Here is a 16,521-nt window from a genome sequence, read left to right as displayed (position 1 = left end):
TTATTATAAGAAAAAATGAGAATGTGAATGAGTGGATATTGTGCATATGTGTATGTGCATGTGTGAGAGTGCATTCATCATTATAAGTGTTACTGTTCTTATGGGGATATGATAGAGGTCTGTAAAATCATGAGAGGTCTAGGACGGGTAAATGAGATAATACAAGGACTAAGGGGCACTCCATGAAGTTAGCAAGAGGCACATTTAAAACAAATCGGAGAAAATTCTTTTTCTCTCAATTAATAATTAAGCTTTGGAATTATTTGCCACAGGATGGGGTTAAGGCATTTAGTGCAGCTGGGTTTAAAAAAGGTTTGGATAAGGTCCTGCAAGAGAAGTCCATAAACTGCTTGTTGCCGGCATTAGTAGCAAGGGATCTATTTAATGTCCGGATACTTGCCAGGTACTTATGACTTGGATTGGCCACTGTTGCAGTCAGGATACTGAGCTTGATGGACCCTTGGTCTGATCTAGTATGGCATATCTTATGTTCTAATGATTGTAAGCTTATAGAACATGTTTGAACAATTTTATGACACCTGATAAATAAATACATGTTAATGTATATCAGTGCTCCATGACATTGTTTTAATAAAAATATTGTGTATATTTAATAATATATGTTGTATTAAATTATGATTCCTTGCTAGTATTATGTATATGGATTAGTTGGAATCTGTATGTACCCTCTAATAGTTTTTCTACCTAATAAAAGATATCACAAGGTGCAAAGTACCTAGTTTTCTCTAGAACCAAAAAAGCTATTGGATCTATGCCTTTTTAATGTGTAATTGATGAGAACCCTCTAAGTATTGTGGGATGAATGCATTATTATATTATGCATAAATCCTGTAATGCTTATATAATTCATCATGAATTTAAGGATGGCCTAATCCTTGAGGCATATATACCAACTGAGATCTTCCTCTCCCTTATTTTCTGAAACTATTTGCAACACATAATTAACGTTTCACCTATCCTTATTTGCAACATGCCAGGGAAGGCCTAAAAAACAGTAGCTAATCTTCTCCTTGAGTACAAGCCATCTAGAATTGGTGCATATTATCCATCCTTCCTTAGATAACTGCAGCCTCTTAGTCTGCTTTAACTACCAATAAAAGGTGAGTGGAAAGTTCTCAGTAAGCGAACTAGTGCTGCAGTCACGCCTGTTGTCCTGCCTACTGAAATTCTTTTCCCTTAGTATAGATTCAGTTATTGACTTTTTTATGGCATACTGTAGAAATCCATGGTGCAAGATAATGCAGAATGAAGTTGAACTAAATGAGGAGAAAGAGGCCGCTTTTTCCAGGTAAAGTGTTAGGAACTAGTGCTGCAGGCACCCAAATTCTCCTGCTTCCTGAAATTCCTCTGTCTTAGTATAGATTCAATTATTGACTTTTTTTATGGCGTACTGTAGAAATCCATGGTGCAAGAAAATGCAGAATGAAGTTGAACTAAATGAGGAGAAAGAGGCTGCTTTTTCCAGGTAAAGTGTTAGGAAATAGTGACAAATGAATGTTAAACCAATTGTAGGTGGATCACTTTTTATTCTACTAACAATAAACCTGTGACTAGTTTTCAGGTCTATATTCCGTTCATGAGATCAGTGTAGAATGACATAAGGAAGATGCCCAAATATATAAGTAAACTGTAGGTGGGATTACAACCAAGGTATTCGTTTTCAAATCAACATGGCCAAGAACACCACTTTATTCAGGAAACAACTCTGCTGGTAGATGGTTTTGGCAGAAACGTCAACAAAAATCAAACAGTAACATAGAGGAAGTCAACAAGGTTGAGGGTAGGGAGATGCTTCAAGCATGTACAGATTATAGTTAATAGTTCAAAGGATGGTGATTTGTTGCTCATAAATGACATGGTGAAAAAAGCTGGGACATCTGTGAAATTTTAAGACAGATTTGTGAAGAATCAGGTCTTTTCAAGTTTCTGTTTTGTGTGTACACTTTAAACCCATGAAACGCACTGTGAGGTCAGTGTTCAGGCAGCCGATGAGCTGAAAATATATTTGGGTAAAGTTACCCAGATAGCCCTAACTGGATATTCAGTGGAACTGACCTGGATAAGGGTTCCACTGAATATACCTGGATAGAGTTATCCAAATAAGTTTAGCACAGCTATTTTTCTGTCCAGAATTACCTGGCTAATCTTATCTGGTTAGTGCTAAATATCAGTGCTAACCGGATAAAGTAAAACTGCACCCCAGTGCAGCTAAATTGTGTATGGAATGAGTTACCCGGATAAAATGTAACTGGAGAACGGGGGATATATTTAAATCTCAGGTTTTGTCTGACTGATTCCAAAATTTAGCTAGACAAGCCCTTTGAATATCAACCACTGAGTTAATATTTTGGGCAAAATACATTTTCATATGTAAGGCTATGGCCTTAATCTTAGAATAATGGGCTAAGAATGAAGGAAGCCAGAGTTCAAATCTTGCTTCTCCCACTGATGTTCTTTGTGACCTTGGGTGAGTCACTTAACCCTCTGTTGACTCAGGTACTCACTTAGATTGTAAGCCCCCTGGGGCAGGTACCTACCTCCCGTTCCTGAATTGTACACTCATTGGGGTAGATTTTGAAAATCGCACGTGTGCATCCATGTGCTCGCGGTTCCTGGTGTGCGCACATGGACGTGGTGATTTTATAACATGGGAGCATTGCTGCGCGCATGTTATAGAATACAATTTCCACATGCACATGTGCTTCCGATTTTAATATCGACAAGCGCATGTGCAGGTGGGTTGCGACTCGTGCGCATGGGGGGGATTTTTTAAAATATGAATGGCAATGCGATTGGGCCTTTGACAAGTTCCCTCCCAGTTCTCTCCAATTAAGGAGCGGACTGGGAGGGAATTTTCCTATACCCCTACCTACCCTTCCTCCCTTTTTCCCTCTCCTCCCCGACCCCGTAACTAATTTATTTTGTTTTTATATTTACTTTGCCTCAGCAGCTGAAGTAAATTGTGTACGCCAGCTGGCTGCTGGCGCGAGCTTCCCCGGGAGAGGGACTAATGACCACTGTCCTGGTCGGCCCCCAGCCCGCCCCTTTCACCAAGCCCAGCACTTCTGCGCATATCGGGAGATATGCGTGTGGCCGAGCCATTTTTAAAATGTACTTAGCACGCGCATAGCCCAGCCACACATGTATCTATCGGATTTTACGTGCGCTGGGCTTTAAAATTTGAGGCATTGTGAACATACCTTGGAAGGACAAGTATCTGAAATCCAAACGCTTGGAATTTGGCAATTGCATAATTTTGGGGGGCATGTTTGGTTAAAAACATTTTTTATGGCATTGGGTATGCTTCTTAATGTAGTTTATTAAAACACAGTGCCATTACATGGTAAGATTGTACAGACCCTGACAAGAGGGCAAATGTAATGACAATACACTACAAACTATTGAATGATAAACAGTCCAACAAGGGAAAGATACCAACTGACTATGAAAGTCAGTTCACCCTAATTATTAGAAACTAAGGAAGCCTTCATACCCAAAAACGCTGTGAGCACTGTGCTTGACTCTATGCTTAATTCTTCAGAATAATCATCAGTTCCTTATGTTCCAAACTGCACTCCACTATGAGCAGACAAAAATACAATTTAAGTCACTGTAGAAATAATCAAACTTATCGTGTCTTATGACCTCCTTCTGTAGACACCCCCCGCCCCTGACTTGGGACCATGTTTCAAAAATAATTTCTGCTCAGGAGGATTTCTCATTTTTTCAAAATTGTGCCAAAATTCATAGCTGTTTTCATTACCATTGTCTGCTCCCACAAAACATCCCCCTGAATCAGAAAATATTTTCAAAACACAGTCATCCACCTGGCCAGAATGAACTAACAAACAATGAAATACTAAAAGAAATTAGGGAAGTTAACAAAATCAGCAGCACAGTAATAATGGGAGATTTCAATTACCCCAGTAATGAATGGGTGAATGTTACATCAGGGCATTCTAGATAAGTAAATTTCCTAGATGAAATAAAAGACTTCTTCATGGAGCAGCTGGTACAAGAACCAACAAGAAGGGAAGCTATTTTAGACCTAGTTCTTAGTGGAGCACAGGATTTGGTACGAGAGGTAACCGTGCTGGAGACACTTGACCATAGTGATCACAACATTATCATATTTGACTTAATTGGAGGGAGTGAAAAAAGAAATTTACTATGACAGCATTTAACTTTCAAAAAGGTGATTTGATATAACGAGGAAAATAGGAAAAAACTGAAAGGAGCAACTGCAAAAGTTAAAAGTTTAGCTCAGGCATGGATGTTTAAAAATACCATCATGGAAGCCCAGAACAGATGTATTTGACACATTAGAAAAGATGGAAAGAAGGCTAAATGACTATCAGCATGGTTGAAAGGTGGGGTGAGAGAGGCTATAATATCTAAAAGAACATCTTTCATGAAATGGAAAAGAACTCTAAATGAAGAAAACAGGAAATAGCATAAGCACTGGTAAGTCAGATGCAAAGCATTGATAAGTAAGGCAAAGAAAGAATTTGAAAAGAAGCTTGCCATGGAAGCAAAAACTCATAATAAAAACTTTTTCAGGTACATTCGAGGTAAAATACCTAAGAGGGAGTCACTTGGACAATTATATGATCAAGGGGTAAAAGGAGCACTTAGGGATGGCAAAGCCATAGCAGAGAAACTAAATGAATTCTTTGCTTCAGTATTCACTGAGGAAGATGTAAGAGATATACATATGCTAGAGATGAAATTTAAAAATCATTAGTTATAAAAACTGAAACAAATCTCAGTGAACCTGGAAGATGTATTAGAGCAAATTGATAAACTAAAAAGTAGCAAATTACCTGGACCAGATGGTATACATCCCAGAGTGCTGAAAGAACTGAGAAATTAAATTGCGGTCCAGCTTTTGGAACTTTGTAAACTATCAATAACATCATCCATGGTACCTGAAGACTGGAAAGTTGCCAATGTAACACCAATTTTTAAAAAGGGATCAAGGGGTGATCTAGGAAATTACAGACCAGTGAGTCTGACGTCTGTGCCAGGCAAAATGGTAGAAACTATCATAAAGAACAAAATTGCTGAACATATAGATAAGCACAATTTAATGGGACAAAGCCAACATGGATTTAGCCAAGGGAAGTCTTGACTCACAAATGTGCTACATTTTTTGAAGGTGAGATAAAGGTGAGCTGGTTGATATAGGGGCAGATTTTTAAAAAGTACACAGACGCGTACATTTGTTCGCGCAACCGGCACAAAATTGGCAGCCGGTGTGTGCCAAGCCGCGCAGCCTGCCTCCGTTCCCTCCGAGGCCGCTCCGAAATCGGAGCAGCCTCGGAGGGAACTTTCTTTCTGGCGCCCCCCACCTTCCCTTTCCTTCCCCTAACTAACCCGCCCCCCGGCCCTAACTAATTCCCCCCCTACCTTTATTTCAAAAGTTACGCCTGCCAGAGGCAGGCGTAACTTGCGCACGCTGGCGCACCATGTTCCGGTCCGGGGGCTGGTCCGGAGGCCACGTCCACGTCCCTGGAACGCCTCCCGATGACGCGCCGGCTGCTACATGCCCCAACACGCCCCCCCCCCCCCCAGGAAAGCCCCGGGACTGATGCATGTCCCGGGGCTTGTGTGCGCCGCCGAGCCTATGCAACATAGGCTCGGAGTGCACAGGGGGTGGAAGGGGCAGCTTTTCGGGGGTTACGCACCTATCTTACCGACGTACCCCTTTGAAAATCAAACATCCAGCCTTGTCTTACAGCAATATTGTAATGTTCATATTGCTTCAGTTATATGTTTCAAGTTGTTTTCTAAGTTGATCTTAGTGGTTTCATAATAGATTGTACTTTGATTATTATCCGTTCATTATATTCGATATGTTCTATGTAAACCGCCTCCCCGGCGATAGTTATCTTTGTTAAATGTGAACCGGAGTGATATGTATTGTATACAGGAACTTCCGGTATATAAAACCCAAAAATAAATAAATAAATAAATAAATAAATCATAGTGTATCTGGATTTCCAGAAAGCATTTGCTACATTTTTTGAAGATGGATAAAGGTGAGCTGGTTAATATAGTGTATTTGGATTTCCAGAAAGCATTTAACAAAGTCCCGTATGAGAGACTTCGTAGGAAATTAGAAAGCCATGGGTTAGGTGGCAGTGTTCCATTGTAGATTGCGAACTGGTTAAAAGATAGAAAACAGAGAGTAGGGCTAAATGGTAAATTTTCCCACTGGTAAAAGGTGAATAGTGGAGTGCTCCCAGGGATCTGTTCTGGGCCCGATGCTTTTTAATATATTTATAAATGACCTGGAAATGGGAGCAACAAGTAAGGCGATCAAATTTGCCAATGACACAAAATTATTCAAAGTTGTCGTATCACAAGAGGATTGTGAGAAATTGCAAGAGGACATCGCAAAACTGGGAGATTGGGCATGCAAATGGCAAATGAAATTTAATGTAGACAAGTGCAAAGTGATGCACTTAGGGAAGATAAACCCAAATTATTACTATGAAATGCAAGGTTCCACATTAGGAGTCACCACTCAGGAAAAGGATCTAGGTGTCATCGTTGAAAATACGTTGAAATCTTCTGCTCAGTGTGCAGCAGCAGCAGCCAAGAAAGCAAATAGAATGCTAGGGATTATTAGGAAAGGAATGGAGAATAAAACAGAAAATATCATAATGCTTCTGTATCGCTCCATGGTGTGACCTCATCTTGAGTATTGTGTTCAGTTCTGGTCACCACATCTCAAGAAAGATATAACAGAATTAGAAAAGGTACAGAGATGGGCAACCAAGATGATAAAGGGGATGGAACAATTCCCCTATGAAGAAAAGCTAAAGAGGTTAGGACTCTTCAGCTTGGAGAAGAGACAGCTGAGGTGAGATATAATAGAGGTCTATAAAATAATGAGTGGCATGGAATGAGTAAACATTAATCAGTTGTTTACTCTTTTGAAAAGTACAAAGATCAGGTGTATAGGGTATAAACTCCTGGGTTCAAGCCCCCAGGTGTAATCCCAGTAATTGTGTGTGGCCATTTGTGTAGGGGATAAGCCCCTGGATTCAAGCCCCCAGGTATAATCCCAGTAATTGTGTGTGTTTATATGAGATTAGCCCCCTAGGTCAGAGCCCCTGGGCAGGATACCAGTGTGCATGGTCTGAACCCGTAACACTAGGGGACACACAATGAAGTTACTGGATAATACATTCAAAACTAATAAGAGAAAATATTTTTTTACTCAATGCATAATTAAGCTCTGGAATTCATTGTCAGAGGATATGGTGAAAGCTCTTGGTATAGCTGCATTTAAAAAAGATTTGGACAAGTTCCTGGAGGAAAAGTCCATTAACAATTATAAAGAGAATTGCAGAAATCCACTGCTTATTCTTGGAATAAGCAGATTGGAATCTATATACCTCTTGGGATCAGCCAGGTACGTATGACCTGTCTTGGCTACTGTTGGAAACAGGAAATTGGGTTTGATGGACCCTTGGTCTGACCCAGTATGGCAAGCCTTATGTTCTTATGATTATTTCTACAGTGACTTAAATTGCATTTTTGTCTGCTCGTAGTGCAGTGCAGCTTGGAACCTAAGGAACTGATGATTATACTGAAGAATTAAGCATAGAGTCAATCAAAGTGCTCGCAGCATTTTCGGGTATGAAGGCTCCCTTGGTTTCTATTAATATTTAGTGTAGACTGACTTTCCTAGTGAATAAGTACAAACTACCGTGTAAAGGAAGATGAACTAATTCTTTAGTTGTAGTGCTTCAAATTCTATGGCTAATGTCAGATAAGAAATCTTCTGAAAGCTAGGAGTTGATCTTGACATCTTTTCTAACTTTTTTTTAGACTTTCAAGAAGTCGTTCTCCCAGTCCACTGCCATTATCAAGCAGGTCACCTAGAGCTAGCAGGTCTCCCAGTCCCCTTCCGTCTGTGAGGAGTGAATCACCCACCTCCACCAGATATAACTTGGCTACCCGCCATGCTCAGCTTGTTTCTCGTTTCAATGATCTTTATGCCAGTGATCGTCTGGATGCACAGAACCTTCTGAGACGTTACATAGAAGATTTGGAGTTGGTTCAACGGATTCTATTTATTGCCACAATGGTATGAAAAAATATATATTGTTTGAATTATTTCTGTGACCATTTCAACAGCAGTTTTCTTTAAATGCCGAGATGCACAGCACCACATGTAGAAAGAGTTCTTACAAAACTATAAACATTTGTTAATATAGAATAGTGGTGTTCATTTGACATAAAGGCTGAGATTTCTTCAAAGCTCACAGGAATTCAAATTATGTCATATGCAGGAGTCTTTCCATGCAGCTAAGTTAGCCTTCAGACAGTTCAAACTGCGTGTGAGGAAGTCCCTGGCAACATGTCACATAGGACCAGAGTCACTCGAAGATTCTATCACCAGTTACATAGTTCGCAACTTGGATCTTTATGATGTTCAGTCCAGTGTTAATGTAAGTCCTAGGAATTCTTTTAATCTTGCCTAATTGTCTCATTGCTATTGATGCTTATTGCTGCTTTTGCAAATTATAGATTGTATAAATCTCTAAAAGATTAATTTTAAAAGTTTGATGCATGCCAAAATCAGGAGATGAGCGCACATCTGGCACTTGCACGTGTCCACCAGATTTTATGAGGCCAGATGTGCACACAAGTGCCAATGCTCAAATATCTCCCATTGGAGAAAAAAAATGGTGTGGTGTGGGCAGGGCATGGGCATTCCTGGGCAGGGCCAAGAAATGTGAGCGTAAGTACCTACTCTTCCGGGCGTGCACCCAGGTCCAGTGCTGTGTAAATTTACTTCTGCTATGGAGGAGGTGTAAGTTAAAAAAAAAATGTAGAGGCATCTATGAGGCGTGGAAAGGGTCTGGGATAAGTGGGGGGGAGTGTAGGCTAAAGAACCAGGGGGGTTGGGAGGATCTAGCAGAACACTGGTCAAACTGGTGGACAAACTGGTGAAACTGGTCCTCGGCTGGATGTGCTTCTGTTATAAAATATAGGCAGTTGTGCATCCGTATGCCGACTTATGCAGCTGGGTGTGCACAAGCTTAAAATTAGGCACACAGATACGCCTATGCTATTTTATTAAATTGCTGTGTCTCTGGGTGTGTGCCGACGCACATTATATGAGCGCCCATGTACCCATTTGAAAGTTACCGTCTTAGGGACTGATTTTAAAACACATTTACTCAAGTAAAACTTCCAGAGCTGAGTACCATACTTGAGTACCACATTTGCCGGCATATAAGACACACTTTTTCCCCCCTCAAAATAGGGGGAAAAATAAGGAGTGCGTCCTGTACGTCGGTAATCAAAATTAACAGCGTCCGGTGGATGGGGAAGTGACGCTGTTGATTTTGATTGGGGAAGCCGCGCTTCGGCAAGCCCCTTTAAGTCACCACCAGCCAATCGGGTGGCGCGTCCTCGCTTCCCGACGCCACTGCGTCACTCCACCCCCCCCCCACCGGACGCAGTTAGTAAAACAGCTTAAGATAACTTTTTCTCTGAATACAATCTTTGGTACTTACGGTAAGTGCATTGCTTAAGTATAAATGACTAAACAGTTTCTGATGTGTTTTTAAGAAAATGCATTCTTTTATATGCAGCAATAATTATTTCTTCACTATATGTAAAGCAATTATACTGTTCTCTTCTAAACACAGCAGCTTGATATATATCACTTGACAGCGTCGGATACTATCCCTGTGTGTCACAGCTAGGTGTCTTGTAATCCACTGTCCTTAAATATTCGAATACGCCAACTAACAGCGTCTGGTGGGGGGAGTGCCATGGTAGCGTCGGGGAGCGAGGGTGCGCCGGCCAATCGGGGAGCGTTACCTGCGCATAGGACCTGCAGAATCACTCCCCAAATCAGGCGGTGCAACACTCCCCCCCCCCCCCCCCCCCCACCGGACGCTGTTAGTAATTTTGATTACCGGTGCATAGGACCTGCAGAATCGCTCCCCGATTATTTTTTTTCCTTAAAAATATGCATAAAAAAGGGGGTGCGTCCTATGTGCCGGCAAATACGGTAAATGCACTTTACTCCAGTAAGTGGGTTTTGAAAATTGTTACAATATATGCCACTGAATTATCCATAGGATTTACTCGAGTAAGTGCACTTTACTCAAGTAAACGGCTTTTGAAAATTGATATGATAGTATGTTACGTTTACGCGCGTAACTTTTTGAAAATTACCCCATAGTGTGGTTCTACCAGCCATATTGGTCCTAGTGGAAACTGGAGCCTTGGTAGGTTGTGATAAGGTCCTGATAACCTCTACTGTGGAAATTCCTGCCTCGCAATGTCTTCTTGATAGAAATAATTCCTTCTTGCAGTACTACAGTCTCATCTGAAAAAGGGACTGGCATGGTCTAAATATCTTGTTGGTCTGTTAGGGGGCAATTTTCAAAGGGATTCTCTGCACATAAAGGCCCCTTTGAAAACTTCTCTGGAAAAGTACACGTGCTGTCGTCAATTTGAAAATTATCTCGCAGGCCCATGGATACAAAGTACCATAGGGAGGATGAAAATTGGCTTCTTAAAGCATTGCAATCTACTAAGATTATAAATACCTAAAACTTATTTTGTGATTATATGTACACTGAGAGACAGATAAAAGAATACAGCTGTGTGAGTGGTAAAACATCCAGGGCCTTGCGCGCCGGCGGCCTATTTTCCATAGGCCGCCGGCGCGTGCAGAACCCTGGGCCGTGCGTAGGTCCCGGGGTTTTTGGACAGGGGGCGTGTCGGGGGGCATGGCCGAACGACGCGGCGTTTCGGGGGCGTTTTGGGGGCGTGGTTTCGGGCCGGGGCGTTCCGGGGGCGTGGCCCCGCCCTCCGGAACCGCCCCCGGGTCGGGTCTCGGCCCGCCAGCAGCCCGCTTTTAATTTTGGTGGAACTGGATTGCTCAAAGCAAATAGCGTGGGTTTACAGAATATTTCTCTCATTCCCCCTCCCGCTCTATCACCCTTTCATCCATCTCACACATATTCATGTTTCACAATCTTTCCTCTCACTTCTCTCCATCTTTTGTATTTCCCTCTCCCTCCATCATATTTTCAGTTTTCCCTATCTCTATTTGTCCCAGCCTGCCTTTCCCCATCTCCCATCTCCCATTATCTCTCCTTACATCGTTCTCTTACCATCTCACCAATATTTTTCTTTTCTGGCTACGGTTCAGACAAACGATCCTGGAAGTTTGCAGAAAACATTCATTTTCCTGCCAAGATCCATGCCTTTCATAATCATTAACTCCACAGGCTGGACTCATGATGCCTGGATGTCACTCATTTAGGTTGGAAGGTGTAATGAGAGTTTTTTTTACTGCAGGATTTCAGTGAGGGATGACTAGGGATGGAGGATGGATGCCCTGATTGGTGGAGTAACCTGAGAACAAAGGAAAAGATCAAAGATCCAGGGGGAATGGCCTGAGCCCCAAGGAAATGGATTAGTTGGAGGACCAAGGGAAGGGGAGTTAGAGAGGAGTTGCTGGGACTAAGGAAGGAGAAGGTACAGAGAAGGGCACCCAAAATGATAAAGGGGATGGAACTGCTCCCCTATGAGGAAGGCTGAAGAGGTTAGGGCTGTTCAGCTTTGAGAAGAGACGGCTGAGGGAGGATATGATAGAGGTCTTTAAGATCACGAGAGGTCTTGAACGAGTAGATGTGAATCGGCTATTTACACTTTCGGATAATAGGAGGACTAGGGGGCATTCCATGAAGTTAGCAAGTAGCACATTTAAGACTAATCGGAGAAAATTCTTTTTCACTCAATGCACAATAAAGCTCTGGAATTTGTTGCCAGAGGATGTGGTTAGTGAAGTTAGTGTAGCTGGGTTCAAAAAAGGTTTGGATAAGTTCTTGGAGGAGAAGTCCATTAACTGCTATTAATAAAGTTTACTTAGGGAATAGCCACTGCTATTAATTGCTTCAGTAGCATGGGATCTTCTTGGTGTTTGGATAATTGCCAGGTTCTTGTGGCCTGGTTTTGCCTCTGTTGGAAACAAGATGCTGGGCTTGATGGACCCTTGGTCTGACCCAGCATGGCAATTTCTTATGTTCTTATGTTCTTAAGCATTCCCAGCAATTGGAGGGCTACCAATTTCTTGTCACAGAATTGCTAACCTGTGTTCTGTCTCTGGACTTGACCTACTTGGGTGCAACTCTAATTGTCCTGCACCAGGACTGGTCCTACCCACCTGTGGACTTCACTGAAGCTTGGTTTGGGACTGGTCCTTCTGGTTCTTTATTACCAAGATCAAAGCTGAGCCATTTGTATCTGTTTTCCAATATAATCTGCAGTAAATGCCTAACCCAGTACCTGACCTGTGCCATGTACTTAGACCTTTGGGTCAGACAGTCACAAATGCCATTTTGACTGTGATGCCTGGACTGGTATGAGGGAGACCAGCTCCCTCCGACCTTTGAGTACTTGAAGACCCTCTTGATCAGTACATGGGATATGGGGAGTTCATGAGGCTCAGAGTCTACTTGACGAAGGTGGAGGTAGTGGTTAGAGGGACTGGCTGCCTGGAGTTGGGAGGGGTGGAACGTTTGAGACCGAAGGGGTGGGAGTGGGGGAGCATACTTGTGTTACAAAGAGGGAGTACTTCTTCCAGGAGAAGGGATATTGATGGTACTGGAAGAGGGGTACTTTTGTTGGGGTAATGATGGTGTGACCTGCCAGGTATGGAAAGGTCTTCTTTGCCAGGGGAGGTGGTTAGGGAAGATGCAGAGTTGAGGATTCCCGGCACTAACCAACACTTTCACTTTGGGCCAGTTAGTGCAGGGAAAACGTGTAAGCTTTCTCATTTTTGTGCTACCTTTAATGAGTTCTGCATGTCATCATTATAGTGAATTGATGACCCTCGGAGTGAGGAAACTCACTCCAAGATGAGCTTTGTGCAGTGTTCTCTCAACCTAGCTTGATGGACTCTCTACCTGGGTAACATCAAGCTAGGTGGAGAGAACATTGTACAAATCTCTTCTTGGAGTGAGTTTCCTCACTCTGAGGGTCATCAAATGTTCACAAGAGACCACTGTTCTGTTTGTACATCTAACATTGAATGTCAAAGGGGCCCCTAACCCCCTACACTGATACCTAACCCTCACCTCGAGTTACTAGGTGGGCCTACCATAGGGATACAAATTCCTATCTAGGGAGTTGACATTATGGCCAGGTTCTCTCTCTCTCCCTCTCTCTCTCTCTCTCTCTCTCTCTCTCTCTCTCTCACTCACTCAGTGGTTATATGTGGGAAATACAACAGGTCTGAATGCTAGACATACCAAGCTCTAGAGTTGAATGTAGAGAAAAAAAAATTCTGTCATGGGTGGAATCATCTGCCAGTATCATTGCAAAAAAATCTGCAAGCACATTCACTGAAGCATTTAACTTGACTTGGCACACGTGCAGATAATGTGTTCAGGTGATGGAGTCTTTATCATGGGGTGCCAGGCTGGAATCAGGATACACCCCCACAGGAGCATCACAAGACTGCAGGGTTGGATGAGTGCTGGTCTTCTGCCTAGCTATGTCCGTCCCCTGCAGGTTTAGCTCTTGGGTTATGGGGGCTGGTAGGGCTTGTCTCCAGGCGAACATGGTCTCAGCTGGAAGCTAGGCTAATGCTGGGCTTGGCAGGTGCTTGATATAGATAAGGCTGGAGGCTAAGCTGATACTGAAGGTGTGGCAGGAGCTGGAGACAGACAAGGTTGAACACTGGCTCTGACTATGACTGGAGGATAGATGCTCAGACTGAGCACTGGATACAGGCTCAGGCTGGGGACTGGATACAAGTTCAGGGCTAGACAAAGCATACAAACTGAACCAGGAACAAGAAAAGGACTGGGAAACAGACATAGAACTGGACAGGTCGGTACAAGACAGAACAAGAAATGGACAAGGTGGCGCAAGACAGAACAAGGACTAGACAGGAGTGGACTAGACAAGGACATGACTGGACTAGGCAGAACAGGCAACAATGAACAGGGAAGCCCAACAGGGCACAAGCCTGGGTTTGAGAACCTAGCTTTGGAGGCCATAAGGTAAGGCAGAGAGGCCCAGGGGGGCCAGAGAGCAAGGCAAGAAGGCCTGAGAGGCCAGAGAGCAAGGCAAGGGAGATAGAGAGCAAGGCAAGGATGCCTGGGAGGCCTCAAAGTGGGGCAAGGAGGCTTGGGAGACAACAGAGTGAGGCAAGGAGGCCTGAGAGGCCACAGTGCAAGGCAAGACAGGTGGTTTGGGTAGGTCTCAAGCAAGAGAGGAGGCCTGGTTAGGCTGCAAGGCAAGTGAGGAGGCCTGGGTAGGCTGCAAGGCAAGACAGGAAAGTAAGAAAAAGGTGGCCAGGTTAGGGAGCCAAGGTGACTTGATGAAGAGGCATCGATGAACTGGGCAAGCTGGCTTAGGTAGTGCAGGTACTGCAGAGTCAGGTGGTCAGTGAGGAGGTGGCTCAGTTAGCTGGGAGCAAAGTTCACTGGAGGCCTCTGCTGTTGGGGAGGTGTCATAGCAGGTAGAACCAGGTCACAGTGAGGCTGCACAGCAGGTGAAACTGTGACAGTTTTCCATTTTATACTTTTTATTTCCCTTTTTTAAAATTTATTGTTAATTTTATAGCTGATTATGGATGTACTTAACTGTAAGCCGCTTTGACCCTGGGATAAGGCAGTATCTAGATTTTTAAATAAATAAACTGGAAACCTCAACAAGCCAAACTCTGTTGCAGTGCAACAATGAACAAAAAACATTTCCATTTTCATAAAACATCAAACAATAAAACCACATCAAATAACACACAATAATTAAAACTAAAAGGATAAAAAATTTCCCCTACTCACCATACCTGAGAACTTTTGATTTTCAGTCATCTTGAGATTGCTATGGATTAGTAGGGGGAAGGGGGCCCAGAAATATTCTCCTCTCCTCTCCTGTCCCTCATACTCACACACACTCCCAAGCTCAATGAAGTCTCTGCAAATTTATTTGGTTTTGAGCGGAGAATGGCTGTGGCAGAACAGAGAATCTTCGATGTCTACAATGGCCTACATACTGTGCAAACAGGAATTGCAGAAATGTAACAGCGCTAGAAAAACAAGATGAGTGGCTAGAAGACATTGAAAATAGGTCTTGTTGCAATAGTCTACGGTTTGTGGGCCTACTGGAAATGCTGGAAGACTGTGAGTTGCTAAATTTTCTAGAATCTTGGTTACTGCGGTAACTGAATATCACCAGTAAATTTGGGGAGTTGTGTATTGAGAGGGCACACCACTTAGGTCCTAAGAAAACGTGGAATGGCCTAAAGTGGTGATTGTCCGCGTGCTGAATTATGCTCAAAAAGTGGAAATTCAACAAGCAATATGAGCCGAGAAACAGTTGTCTTACAATGTAAAAAAAGATAATGGTCTTTCATGGTTATTCGGCAAAATTATCAGCCCAAAGAAGAGAAATCGCCCTGATCTGCTCTAAGTTATATCAATTAGGAATCCGATCGGCCCTGCTGTATCCAGCCAAACTTAGAGTAATACACAACAATGGAGTAAAGTGGTTTAATACAGCTACAGAGGAAAACAAAATTCATGGAAGCCCTGGAAATCAAGATGAGGAATGATCCTACTACTTGAAACAGATACTAGTTGGAAGCATGGGATCAGGTCTTTATTTCTATTTTGGTAGGGAGGTTGTTTGTCATGCATTAGCCTTCCTAGCACCAGTTGGGGGTGTTGTCGACTGTAATGCCTATTGCCAGGTGAATTCAAGCAGAGATATACATAAGTATGAAATTATATCTGCCAAGAGAAACCCCAATGGGGAAATTACTGTTTAATGAATGCAGTTCTGCTGGTGCCATCAGAAGGATGGGGGGAGGTGTGACCCTTAGCATAGAATGTGTTCTCTAGAAGTAGGATGGAGATGTATGTAGGTATAGTGGAGGGGATAGGGCTGGGGGGAGAGGGGAACAGGAGGGAAGGGGAGTTTTTTTGTTTTTATTTTTTCTCATTGCACAGAAGATACATAATGATTTTCAGTATGCTTATTTTATAACAAGCTTGTGGGGGAGGTGGAATCAAGGGTGGGAACTCATGCTGGGAATGTTACGAGCGCGCGCGGAGTGCGGTCGTCTCGAGCGGGTGGTGAGCCCTTGGGCCACGGCAGGACTCAAGGAGGAGCCCCAAGCCACACCGTGGTAGGTGAGCTGGGCAGGCATGGTGAGCCAGGCGGGTACAGAAGCAGGCACAGAGTCTGACCCTCAGCCGGACCTGCACACCCATGGTAGCCAACACTGGGAAGTTGACTGATGAACGGTCCTCCGACTGTTCCCGGCCCTTTCGGACCTGCCGCTGGGAACGGCAATGGGCAGCAGGCCGGACAGAGGAGAGGGCAGACAGAGTCCTTACATAGAAGACGTCAGACGGGGGCTGAAGCAGACATCTAAGACAGGCAGAAGCAAGACGATGAAGAGGAGGGCTGGAAGGAAACATGGCACTGTCCATCAGGGCG

General features: G+C 43.3%; 1 protein-coding gene across 4 annotated transcripts in view; it reads left to right on the top strand.

Annotated features, from left to right (window-relative positions):
- Nucleotides 1-16,521, top strand: part of SPATA18 (spermatogenesis associated 18) — a 274,302-nt gene that overhangs the window by 143,730 nt on the left and 114,051 nt on the right. For 3 of the 4 annotated variants that reach the window (XM_029587820.1, XM_029587806.1, XM_029587813.1), the window contains 4 exons: nt 1,241-1,309; nt 1,418-1,486; nt 7,864-8,122; nt 8,328-8,486. In XM_029587820.1, the coding sequence (XP_029443680.1) occupies nt 1,241-1,309; nt 1,418-1,486; nt 7,864-8,122; nt 8,328-8,486 (556 nt within the window). The remainder of the gene's footprint in view (nt 1-1,240; nt 1,310-1,417; nt 1,487-7,863; nt 8,123-8,327; nt 8,487-16,521) is intronic. The other variant, XM_029587829.1, reaches the window with a different exon arrangement.

The sequence above is a fragment of the Rhinatrema bivittatum genome, chromosome 1 (genome assembly GCF_901001135.1).
Source record: "Rhinatrema bivittatum chromosome 1, aRhiBiv1.1, whole genome shotgun sequence".
Lineage (NCBI taxonomy): Eukaryota > Metazoa > Chordata > Amphibia > Gymnophiona > Rhinatrematidae > Rhinatrema > Rhinatrema bivittatum.
Note: the sequence above shows the minus strand (reverse complement) of the source record. Positions and strands in the feature narration are given on the sequence as shown.